Below are 12126 nucleotides of genomic sequence, written 5' to 3'. Positions count from 1 at the left end.
ATATTTATTTTATTACATTACATTATTATTTATTTTTACATAATAAAAATGCCGCTGTGTGTCTCCGTCCAAAACCCGCTGCGCTCGCGCTGTCTGCTCGCACAGATCCGCTCGTGCGCACATGCGCTGATGCAGGTCGAGTGTTGTCGAGAAATATAAGCAGAGACGGCGCTCCTTAAAAACAACATCACGCCATGTGTGTGTAGTATTAGGACGTGATGACGTATGTACAACCGGCCAAAGCCCGTTTGCCCCCCCTCCCCGGGGGGGGAGGATTGTTTTTGATAAGATGTGGAACTTTGAGTTAACTGCTGTTGAGTAAACCTATAACTTATATTTTACTTGATAAAATAAGACAATATATGCACTCATATGTCGTTGTAGTGTTTTACACTATCTGTAGCTATTAATGTGATGCTCATCATTTTCCAGCCATATTTTTCTGGACCCTGTTCATTTCCATTAACCGGCACCTCAATAAGAAACTCTCTCCTTGTGATCTTGAATACACTCTGGTTGAACAAAAATGTTGAATGCAAATATAATAATTGCAGAATTGCAGACTGCTTGCTGTGCCACCTGACTTAATCCAACTGCACCAATACACCATCCCACGCGTCTCGTCTGTTTAGGGTTTTTTCGTTGGGTACCACCGGGCCTGAAAAAAATTCTAGGGGAAACACTGAGGTGCTATTCATGAGTACGGCTGTTACCAAACATATTTATAGAGCTGGACTACAACAGAATAACCACAATGTCTGAACATGGAGGAACCTGCTCAGGTACATCATGAACAGGGCAACTGTAACCGTTTCCATGGAAACGTGAGTGCAGTGTGTAATACTGTAAAAGAAACTTGTACTGATGAAATCAGCATGTGGATAGTATTCAGTTTAGTGTTCAGTTCACTGGACAAACAGAACATTCTAGTAGAGGAAACATTCAGGGTCAACTAAAGAAATAGGACAAACCTGAAATGTGGATATAAGGAACATTTCCAGGCTCCACTGCCGTCCTGAAAAACATCTCAACATTCTGACCACCATTGTTTCCATGAGGTCAAAGGAACTTTTCATTTGGAGGGCAGAGACTTTTTATATGAGACACTAACTTTGTTTTGAAGCACGACTTCAATGTTTTGAGTGAGTTCTGACCTTTTGCAGGTGAGTTATGGTGTTGTGTTGGAACATGGAAGCTATTTAGACAAATCAGGTTCTGAGAATATTAACAAAGTTTCAAGAGATGAGCCAAAGAAATTGATATAAACTGTAACACCAGAACATGTTTAGAACACCACAGCCTGCAGCAGTGACACACAGCAACATTACTGATGATGTCATAGATGATGTCACTGAGGGGCTTACCTGAGCAGATGAGATTCAGGGTGGAGGAAGAGGAGACTGATGTTGCACACTCCCTCAGAGTGGATCCAGAATTAACACAGCCAGACCTGATCCTCCACACAGGTCTGTATGAGGACTCCTTTCTCAGTCCTACAGAAACAGCAGAGCCACAGTCCAGCTCTCTACAGGCAACAGCTGCTTCCTTCAGGGTCCAGTAATAGTCATCCACTGGTCTCCAGTCTCCCTGATGTCTCACCTCCAGTGTTCCAGCACAGCGACTGGCTCCTCCCACCAACCTGACAGGCTCTGAACAGAAAGAAGAGAGTCGTCAGTCAAAGAGCAAAGTGAGTTTGATGAGAACAGAAATGAACCAGATCAAAGCTGCAGCTCCTCTTCTACCTGAGCAGGTGAGTCCAACAGCTTTGCCAGGTGAGCAGGTGTTTCTATCTGAGCCTGAGCTTCTACAGTCCAGGAGAGCAGACTCATGGCCTCCACACTGGAACTCTTTGGTCCACGTTGGAGCCCCCACGTCTCCATAGAGCGCCCCCTGGAGGACTGAAGGAGCCCCACAGCCAAGCTCCCTACAGACCACCTCTGCATCCTGCTGGTCAAAGTCAGCTTCACACACTGAGGACCACCACTGGTTGGACTGGTTGGACTTCACCTCCAGTCTGCCTGAGCACAGACTAGTCCCATTCAGCAGCCTGACAGAGTCTGGAGAGATGATAGAAGATCAAATAGAGAGAGAGAAAAGACACCAGACACCAGAGAAAAAGATGTCATGAAACTATTCAGTGATTCAAACTGGACTCAAAACAATTCCACCATCAGTTCATCATGAACAGTTTTTCTCAATTGCTTTGCCACAATTCTCAAAAGATAATGAATATTTTCTAAACAACATGTGTAAACCTCCAAACCACTGGCCACTGCTTCACAACAGATTATCATTTCTCATTCTTTTAAGTAAATTGCAAATGTTTTAGCACATATATGCAAATGAGTACAATTATCTACTATTTGCACAATTAATGATTGAACATATCTTGCTGATCAAAACTGATTATGTTGCTTCTCAGTTGAATAGTTGTTCTCTTCAAAACATGTATGAATTCTTTCATGGTGTGAGTCATCACATGTACAATAGTCCATTCAACTGTCTAAATGTGTCAGCATATATACCATGAATATCATTATGTACTATGGAGTATTTTCTAACGTCCACTAAACTGGTAAATTGTCTGTCAGGAGAAACTTGAACTTCACTAACCAATGAGGAGTTTGTCCCATCTTACATCAACCAATCACACGTCATCTCCAGTCAGCTGACAGGTGCTATTCATGAGTACGGCTGTTACCAAACATATTTATAGAGCTGGACTACAACAGAATAACCACAATGTCTGAACATGGAGGAACCTGCTCAGGTACATCATGAACAGGGCAACTGTAACCGTTTCCATGGAAACGTGAGTGCAGTGTGTAATACTGTAAAAGAAACTTGTACTGATGAAATCAGCATGTGGATAGTATTCAGTTTAGTGTTCAGTTCACTGGACAAACAGAACATTCTAGTAGAGGAAACATTCAGGGTCAACTAAAGAAATAGGACAAACCTGAAATGTGGATATAAGGAACATTTCCAGGCTCCACTGCCGTCCCGAAAAACATCTAAACATTCTGACCACCATTGTTTCCATGAGGTCAAAGGGACTTTTCATTTGGAGGGCAGAGACTTTTTATATGAGACACTAACTTTGTTTTGAAGCACGACTTCAATGTTTTGAGTGAGTTCTGACCTTTTGCAGGTGAGTTATGGTGTTGTGTTGGAACATGGAAGCTATTTAGACAAATCAGGTTCTGAGAATATTAACAAAGTTTCAAGAGATGAGCCAAAGAAATTGAAATAAACTGTAACACCAGAACATGTTTAGAACACCACAGCCTGCAGCAGTGTTACATCACATTTACATGAATACACTCTAACAACTGTTATCCATTGTTCAACACTTTCAATATGTTTTCAAGCAGAAACACATCATCATCTGCAGATCCTCTATTCTGTTCCTTCTGCTCAGAGACTCCACAAACGTTGCTCTCCACACAGAGAAGTTACAGCTTTGGATTCTCTCTTATCTTCCTGAGAATAAAGCTGTGTTTAGAAACGTGGTCTAAACCAATAAGAGACAGAGCTCGGGCGGGTCCTTGCCTCTGATTGGCTGTGGTCCTTTTCACTGCTGTAAATTGTGTCAGTTCGAAAAATGTGAGCGAGCTGAGCCGGTACTTTTCTTTGAAAATGAAGAGAGGCAGAAAGCCTGGCCCCAAGACAATTAATTAATTAATTAAAAAGCCCCAAAATATGCCTTCAGACAGGACTGGTTGAAGCAATTTCCCTGGCTGATGTACGATGAAGAAAGGGACTCAATGCACTGCATTTATTGTCGGGAGTGCGGTCAGAATATGGCCGGTAATAGTGCGTTTGTGGAAGAGTCTCTATGAAGGAGTGCGTTATTGTCTACTGAAGCATTTTGCATAAAGGGAGGCCTGGTCAACATGTTAATTGGACATGTCGGGTGGAGCATGGACACGCACAGTGTTTGAAGGCCCACATTACAGCATGAGAGATCATGAATAGGACATTGTATAGTAGCCTATTCCTAATATTATTAAAAATGAATAGCCTAAGTAAAAATATAAGTAGGCTAGGCTAAGATCACATAAACAGTTTTCCATTTGCAATCTATAGGCTAGTGACCTGTATGATCTTTTTATTCTTGAGGAATTTATGCTGCCACAAAGCAAGCATTTGCTGCGTTTGGGCATCAGTGTGAAGATTGGCTGGAGAAAACGGGTGCTCTGGGTGCTGATGGTGCTGCAGTTAACCTAGGCCATAAGGGGGCGTCATTATGTAAAAGGAGAGCGATGAAAAGGTGACCTTTTGGTGTTAAAGGCGACGCGATGAAAAATGTGGGTGCACCTGAATTTTGTGCTGGTGCACCTAAAAAAAAAAGTTAGGCTCACCAGTGCAACCAATGCATAAAGTTAGTCTGGAGCCCTGTAAGGAGGTGTTCAGGGTGAAGGACTCCACGTGGGGGTGGAGATACTGACGAGCCCCCGACTGAGCTGCTCAGAGTTGTGGCCACTTTTGGTGCCTGCTATGGTGGCAACCAAAGAACCTGCTGGTGGAAACCAGCGGCTCAGAAAGCTGTGGAGCTGAAGAAGGAGTCCTTTCAGGCTGCTTGGTGGTCGGCCCAGAGGACTCCTGAAGCAGCACACGTGGAGGTTTCTCTCATACAGATATCTTGGTGCATTCAGCAGATATGTTGAATATGTTGAATTACCAACAGCTGACAGCTTTCTAGATAAGTAAGAATGAAGAAAGTAAAACAACCACATTGCATGCATCTTTGTCATGACGTCATCGCTTCTAGAGCTCCGTCCATATCTTTGTTTCATTTCACGGAGCGCTGTGTGTGTGTGCGTCAGCCCCGCCCCTCTGACAGAGAGGAGAGACGCTCGATGAAGCGGTGTTGTTAGACAGTAGAGACTCTCAACGTTTATAATGATAATAATATATATATATATATATTAGAGAAAACAAATACTTTTAAATACTTTTATAAATTCAATGAAATTCCGCATTTTACAGTTGATTACATTTTCATTGTCCAAATATGTGATTCTGTCATAAGGCCCTACTCGGCACGCCCCAGTTTGAAAACCACAGTGTGACGGAGGGAGGAGATTCCTCCCAGTCCTGGTGCTGCCTGCTCATCAGGCTGAATGGCTGGCACCTGGCAAGGTGTGGGTGTGGCCACTAGGCCTGAGCAGAAGTACTCTGCTCAGGCTACGCAGTCTCTCTCTGCCTTTGGTCTGGTTTGGATCTCGCACATGGTGTGGGGACTGTTTGGGGCCTGGTGTTCTGTGTAATGGATTATTTTGGGTCAATTATAGGTTTTTGCATCCACGCACCCATACATACACATTCAGCCACCTCACTTACAGACACGCATCCATAAAACACCATCGATTACTGATTCCTTTTCTTTTTGAGTTGTTTAATACATTTCTTTGTTTAAAAAGTATATGTCTGGTGTGGTCTCCACCTTTTTTGTCTGGTTCCCTGATTAAGGAACGTGACAACAGTCATAGATGATGTCATAGATGATGTCATAGATGATGTCACTGAGGGACTTACCTGAGCAGGTGAGATTCAGGATGGAGTAAGAGGAATCTGGTGCTGCACACTCCCTCAGAGTGGATCCAGAATGAACACAGTCAGACCAGATCCTCCACACAGGTCTTCTTGAGGACTCCTTTCTCAGTCCTACAGAAACAGCAGAGCCACAGTCCAGCTCTCTACAGGCAACAGCTGCTTCCTTCAGGGTCCAGCCATAGTCATCCACTGGTCTCCAGTCTCCCTGTCTCACCTCCAGTGTTCCAGCACAGCGACTGGCTCCTCCCACCAACCTGACAGGCTCTGAACAGAAAGAAGAGAGTCGTCAGTCAAAGAGCAAAGTGAGTTTGATGAGAACAGAAATGAACCAGATCAAAGCTGCAGCTCCTCTTCTACCTGAGCAGGTGAGTCCAACAGCTTTGCCAGGTGAGCAGGTGTTTCTATCTGAGCCTGAGCTTCTACAGTCCAGGAGAGCAGACTCATGGCCTCCACACTGGAACTCTTTGGTCCACGTTGGAGCCCCCACGTCTCCATAGAGTGCCCCCTGGAGGACTGAAGGAGCCCCACAGCCAAGCTCCCTACAGACCACCTCTGCATCCTGCTGGTCAAAGTCAGCTTCACACACTGAGGACCACCACTGGTTGGACTGGTTGGACTTCACCTCCAGACTGCCTGAGCACAGACTAGTCCCATTCAGTAGCCTGACAGAGTCTGGAGAGATGATAGAAGATCAAATAGAGAGAGAGAAAAGACACCAGACACCAGAGAAAAAGATGTCATGAAACTATTCAGTGATTCAAACTGGACTCAAAACAATTCCACCATCAGTTCATCATTTACAGTTTTTCTCAATTGCTTTGCCACAATTCTCAAAAGATAGTGAATATTTTCTAAACAACATGTGTAAACCTCCAAACCATTGGCCACTGCTTCACAACAGATTATCATTTCTCATTCTTTTAAAGAAATTGCAAATATTTTAGCACATATATGCAAATGAGAACAATTATCTACAATTTGCACAATTAATGATTGAACATATCTTGCTGATCAAAACTGATTATGTTGCTTCTCAGTTGAATAGTTGTTCTCTTCAAAACATGCATGAATTCTTTCATGGTGTGAGTCATCACATGTACAATAGTCCGTTCAACTGTCTAAATGTGTCAGCATGTATACTAGGGGTGTCAACGTTTAATGCTAATGCTAATGCTAATCCCATGAAATCAAAGCCATTGTAAGTGGTTGCGCATGGATCCCGTGCTGTTACTATAAGCCAACTTTGCCTGGCATGAATTACACTCAACTGTTGTACATATAATACTACACACACAGGGCTTGATGTTGTTTTGAAGGAGCGCCGTCTGCATATATTTCTAGTCAACACTCGACCTGCATCAGCGCATGTGAATACGAGCGGATCTGTGCGAGCAGGCAGCGCGAGCGCAGCGGATTTTGGACGGAGACACACAGCCGCATTTTGATTATAAAGTACCGGTCCAGTCCGGTTCCGCTCACACCACGAGTCTGAAGAGTGCAACAGCTTATCAAAATACAGTGTCAACTTTCCGAGTTTTCAAAGTAGAAAGCGACATCGTGGTGGTTCAACGAGGCGGACGGTCATCAGAACAACATCAAGAACGTACACGAAGAAGAACGTAGCGGGGGCGCGCGGTGAGGATTGTTGTGGCCGCGCGCCTCAAGGAGCAAGTCTCCACTGTGCTGCGCGGAGATGAGAGAGGGCAGCTCATATCAGACACTATACGGCCAGCATTTTTTTATGTTTTTTTTCACTAAACGGGCCAGTAAATATTCCTTCGCGGGCCGGATACTATAGCCGTATATATTGGTGAGAAATAAACGAGGAGGAGGGAAAATGACGTGTAAACGGTTATTGATTTTTCTAAACGGTTACGATTTATTATTGTATCGTTGACACCCCTAATATAAACCATGAATATCATCAGTGGTGGACAGTAACGGAGTATATTTACTTAAGTACTGTACTTAAGTACATATCCAGAGGATTTTGTACTTTACTTGAGTATTAGATTTCTTTGGTACTTATTACTCTTACTTGAATACATTTCCAAGACAAATACTTTTACTTTTCAAGGGCGTAGAATTGGGTAGGGACGCTAGGGACACGTCCCTACCAATATTCAGCCGCTACTGTGTCGTCACTATCAATACAACCGCTGTCCGTAGTGTTTAGACAATGATTATGGCACACAAAGGGTTAAGTCGGTCTCTGCTAGAAGTCCCGCCTCTAACCTAAATACCGCATCCTGATTGGCTGCCGGTTTCTCGCTAACTTACATGTGATTAGCTGTCCCCACTGTCACTCCTTCTGCTTGTTAAAACTACCTGCAACCTGCTAGTTGGACCGGACGAGAGGCAGTGCATGTTATCTACAGGTTGTCAACATGTTCGGCATTTGTTCTTCCTGGGTCACGTCAGCTAGATGGATTTTAATATCAGTGGTGTCATTTACATTTGTGTTTGTGTCTGTTTGCGTGCGTGTACGTGTGTGCGTGTGTACGTGTGTGTGTGTGTACGTGTGTACGTGCGTGTATGTGTGTGCGTGTGTACGTGCGTGTGTGTGTGTACGTGTGTGTACGTGTGTACGTGCGTGTATGTGTGTATGTGTGTACGTGTGTACGTGCGTGTATGTGTGTACTTGTGTACGTGCGTGTATGTGTGTACGTGTGTGTACGTGTGTACGTGTGTACGTGCGTGTATGTGTGTACGTGTGTACGTGCGTGTATGTGTGTACGTGTGTACGTGCGTGTATGTGTGTACGTGTGTGTACGTGTGTACGTGTGTGTACGTGTGTACGTGCGTGTATGTGTGTATGTGTGTACGTGTGTACGTGCGTGTATGTGTGTACGTGTGTACGTGCGTGTATGTGTGTACGTGTGTACGTGTGTGTACGTGTGTACGTGCGTGTATGTGTGTACCTGTGTGTACGTGTGTGTACGTGTGTGCGTGTGTGCGTGTGTGTGTGTACGTGTGTGTACGTGTGTACGTGCGTGTGTGTGTACGTGTGTGTACGTGTGTACGTGCGTGTATGTGTGTGCGTGTGTACGTGCGTGTGTGTGTACGTGCGTGTATGTGTGTACGTGTGTGTACGTGTGTACGTGTGTGTACGTGTGTGTGTACGCGTGTGTACGTGTGTATGTGTGTACGTGTGTATGTGTGTATGTGTGTATGTGTGTACGTGTGTGTACGTGTGTACGTGTGTGTGTGTGTGTTCGTGTGTGCGTGCGTGTGTGTGTGCTGTCCAGGATTTGAAGGATGTCAAAGAAAAGAAAAGTGTATAAGAGACTTCTTTAGGAGTCAAAGTGTAAGTTATTTCAAGGGTGTATAGAGGCTCAACAATACAGATATTGAATAAAAGAGAATATTTAATGCCAAAGAGATACACTTTTTAAAAGTTATTTTTTCATTCTTATTTTTCATGTATTTGTGTAGAAGAGATCAACGGTTTAAAAACAGAAATAAAGAACATTTGTGCTGGAAATACAATAAAACCTCAGATTCTAGATGATCATGTCATTAAAATATAATTAATTCATATTAAGTAATCTTAATATTTAGTAAAAGCCTTTTTTGCTCAGGCAATAACTGTACCATCAAGCTCTACGATCATTGTATCCCTAATGTATCTGTTCATGTCATGCATCAACAAATTGTGTAAGGTGACAGATACCCTAACCCTGGAGGAGGTAGAGAAGGAGAGGCTGGAGGAGGAGGAGAAGGAGAAGCTGGAGGAGGTAGAGAAGGAGAGGCTGGAGGAGATGGAGAAGGAGAGGCTGGAGGAGGTAGAGGAAGAGAGGCTGGAGGAGATGGAGGAGGAGAAGCTGGAGGAGGTAGAGAAGGAGAGGCTGGAGCAGATAGAGGAGGAGAGGCTGGAGGAGATGGAGGAGGAGAAGCTGGATGAGACTTGACAATACTGATCTGACAGAAATCTGCCAGCAGTTCATTTCTGTTACAGACCGGCGTGGGCATGTGTTTGGCTCTTTCAAATAGAAACAACCAATGGACACTAATCTGCTTGTATTTAAGTATTAGTGACAAACACATTTACATTTCATTTATATTTATTTACAATGTTGTATTGTATTTATGTATTTACAATGTTGTTGATGGACAGTAGGCTATGTTAATTGACAGTATGATGCACAGTAGCACTACAGCCCTGAAGCCCTGCACTAAAGAGTAAAGATGAGAACTCTTTGAAGTTGCCTACTTGTCTTTCATTAGTTGCTTTAACCTATAACATCTTCATGACGTGAAATTATGATTGCTCGAGTTAATTTCTAGAAAGGCTGAAAAGTACTCGTTACTTTCAGGTCTGCTCTTTTTTTTCTTTCTTTCTTTTTGTTTTAAATACTATTGAACACAAGCTGTGTTTGTCAAAGAAGGAAACCTATCACAGTGCACGCTCTCCACTGGGATCTACGTAAAAGCAGAAATACGTAATCCCTCCCCATAAGGATACCGCCAAAGTAGCCACGCTCTCCACTGTGTTTGTCAACACAAAACCGCCACAATGACTGAGTCTCAGACTGAGTGTGATAATGATCCGGAGGAACTTTCAGAACATCCTTGGCCTTATCTGGACTCCATGTTTGAGTTTTACAGAGTAAAAAACATGGACACAGACAAACAGTCATATATTTTCCAATGTGTATTGTGTTTGCCGAAGGAAAACTACATCTCTGCTTTCAACAACTCCACGTCCAACTTAAAGAAACACGTTGACGTAAGTTAACCAGACTTTCACCGTGTGTTTTTCCTATTTGTCTCGGTCAATGTCATCGTGTTGTGAGAATGTGAGTGTGTTGATCACAAAAACTACATTTTGTAGGAAGTGGCACTGTGTGTGTGTGTGTGTGTGTGTGTGTGTGTGTGTGTGTGTGTGTGTGTGTGTGTGTGTGTGTGTGTGTGTGTTGTGGTTTGAAACGGAGACAGACAAGACAGACATGGGGAGACAGAGTTTGTTGTGCTCCTATATTGTCCTTCCTGTAAAGACAAGTGACCTCAACATTGAGTTTTTGAAAGCAGAGATGTCGTTTCTTGTAAAACAGTGATTCTCAACCAGTGGTGTGGGGACAACATTGGTCTTTGAGGGGGTTCCAGTTCCCAATGATAGAGAGTTCGTTGGACGGTGCAGGTTCATTTGGTTACAATTTCAATGATTGTTAATAAACATCTGCATCTGCAACATCTGCTGTAGTCCTGTGATCCCATTCATTTTATTTGAAATGTACTCTTACTCTTACTTTTATTTAAAGTAAATTTAATAGCATGTACTTTTGGATACTTAAGTACCTTTTAAAAGCAAGTACTTTTTTACTCTTACTCAAGTACCATGTCGACTGAGCTACTTTTACTTGTAACGGAGTAAATTTTGACCAGTAGTATTTGTACTCTTACTCAAGTACTGGGGTCGTGTACTCTGTCCATCTCTGAATATCTTTCTGTACTATGGAGTATTTTCTAACGTCCACTAAACTGGTAAATTGTCTGTCAGGAGAAACTTGAACTTCACTAACCAATGAGGAGTTTGTCCCATCTTACATCAACCAATCACACGTCATCTCCAGTCAGCTGACAGGTGCTATTCATGAGTACGGCTGTTACCAAACATTTTTATAGAGCTGGACTACAACAGAATAACCACAATGTCTGAACATGGAGGAACCTGCTCAGGTACATCATGAACAGGGCAACTGTAACCGTTTCCATGGAAACGTGAGTGCAGTGTGTAATACTGTAAAAGAAACTTGTACTGATGAAATCAGCATGTGGATAGTATTCAGTTTAGTGTTCAGTTCACTGGACAAACAGAACATTCTAGTAGAGGAAACATTCAGGGTCAACTAAAGAAATAGGACAAACCTGAAATGTGGATATAAGGAACATTTCCAGGCTTCACTGCCGTCCTGAAAAACATCTCAACATTCTGACCACCATTGTTTCCATGAGGTCAAAGGAACTTTTCATTTGGAGGGCAGAGACTTTTTATATGAGACACTAACTTTGTTTTGAAGCACGACTTCAATGTTTTGAGTGAGTTCTGACCTTTTGCAGGTGAGTTATGGTGTTGTGTTGGAACATGGAAGCTATTTAGACAAATCAGGTTCTGAGAATATTAACAAAGTTTCAAGAGATGAGCCAAAGATATTTAAATAAACTGTAACACCAGAACATGTTTAGAACACCACAGCCTGCAGCAGTGACACACAGCAACATCACTGATGATGTCATAGATGATGTCACTGAGGGGCTTACCTGAGCAGGTGAGATCCAGGATGGAGGAAGAGGAGACTGATGTTGCACACTCCCTCAGAGTGGATCCAGAATGAACACAGTCAGACCTGATCCTCCACACAGGTCTTCTTGAGGACTCCTCTCTCCGTCCTACAGAAACAGCAGAGCCACAGTCCAGCTCTCTACAGACAACAGCTGCTTCCTTAAGGGTCCAGTAATAGCCATCCACTGGTCTCCAGTCTCCCTGTCTCACCTCCAGTGTTCCAGCACAGCGACTGGCTCCTCCCACCAACCTGACATCATCAGGCTCTGAACAGAAAGAAGAGA

At 43.3% G+C, this 12126-nt stretch overlaps 1 protein-coding gene across 1 annotated transcript in view; it reads right to left on the bottom strand.

The window, feature by feature from the left end:
* Positions 1-9172, bottom strand: part of LOC311010050 (scavenger receptor cysteine-rich type 1 protein M160-like) — a gene marked incomplete at both ends in the record, with an annotated part of 90886 nt that extends 81714 nt beyond the window's left edge. The window contains 5 exons of the mRNA XM_084004528.1: positions 1365-1649; positions 1743-2057; positions 5542-5823; positions 5917-6231; positions 9154-9172. Of these exons, the coding sequence (XP_083860654.1) occupies positions 1365-1649; positions 1743-2057; positions 5542-5823; positions 5917-6231; positions 9154-9172 (1216 nt within the window). The remainder of the gene's footprint in view (positions 1-1364; positions 1650-1742; positions 2058-5541; positions 5824-5916; positions 6232-9153) is intronic.
* Positions 9173-12126: the final 2954 nt, after the last annotated feature.

The sequence above is a fragment of the Eutrigla gurnardus genome, assembly GCF_963514095.1.
Source record: "Eutrigla gurnardus genome assembly, chromosome: 24".
In the NCBI taxonomy this organism is placed as follows: domain Eukaryota; kingdom Metazoa; phylum Chordata; class Actinopteri; order Perciformes; family Triglidae; genus Eutrigla; species Eutrigla gurnardus.
This window is presented reverse-complemented; position numbering and strand designations above follow the sequence as displayed.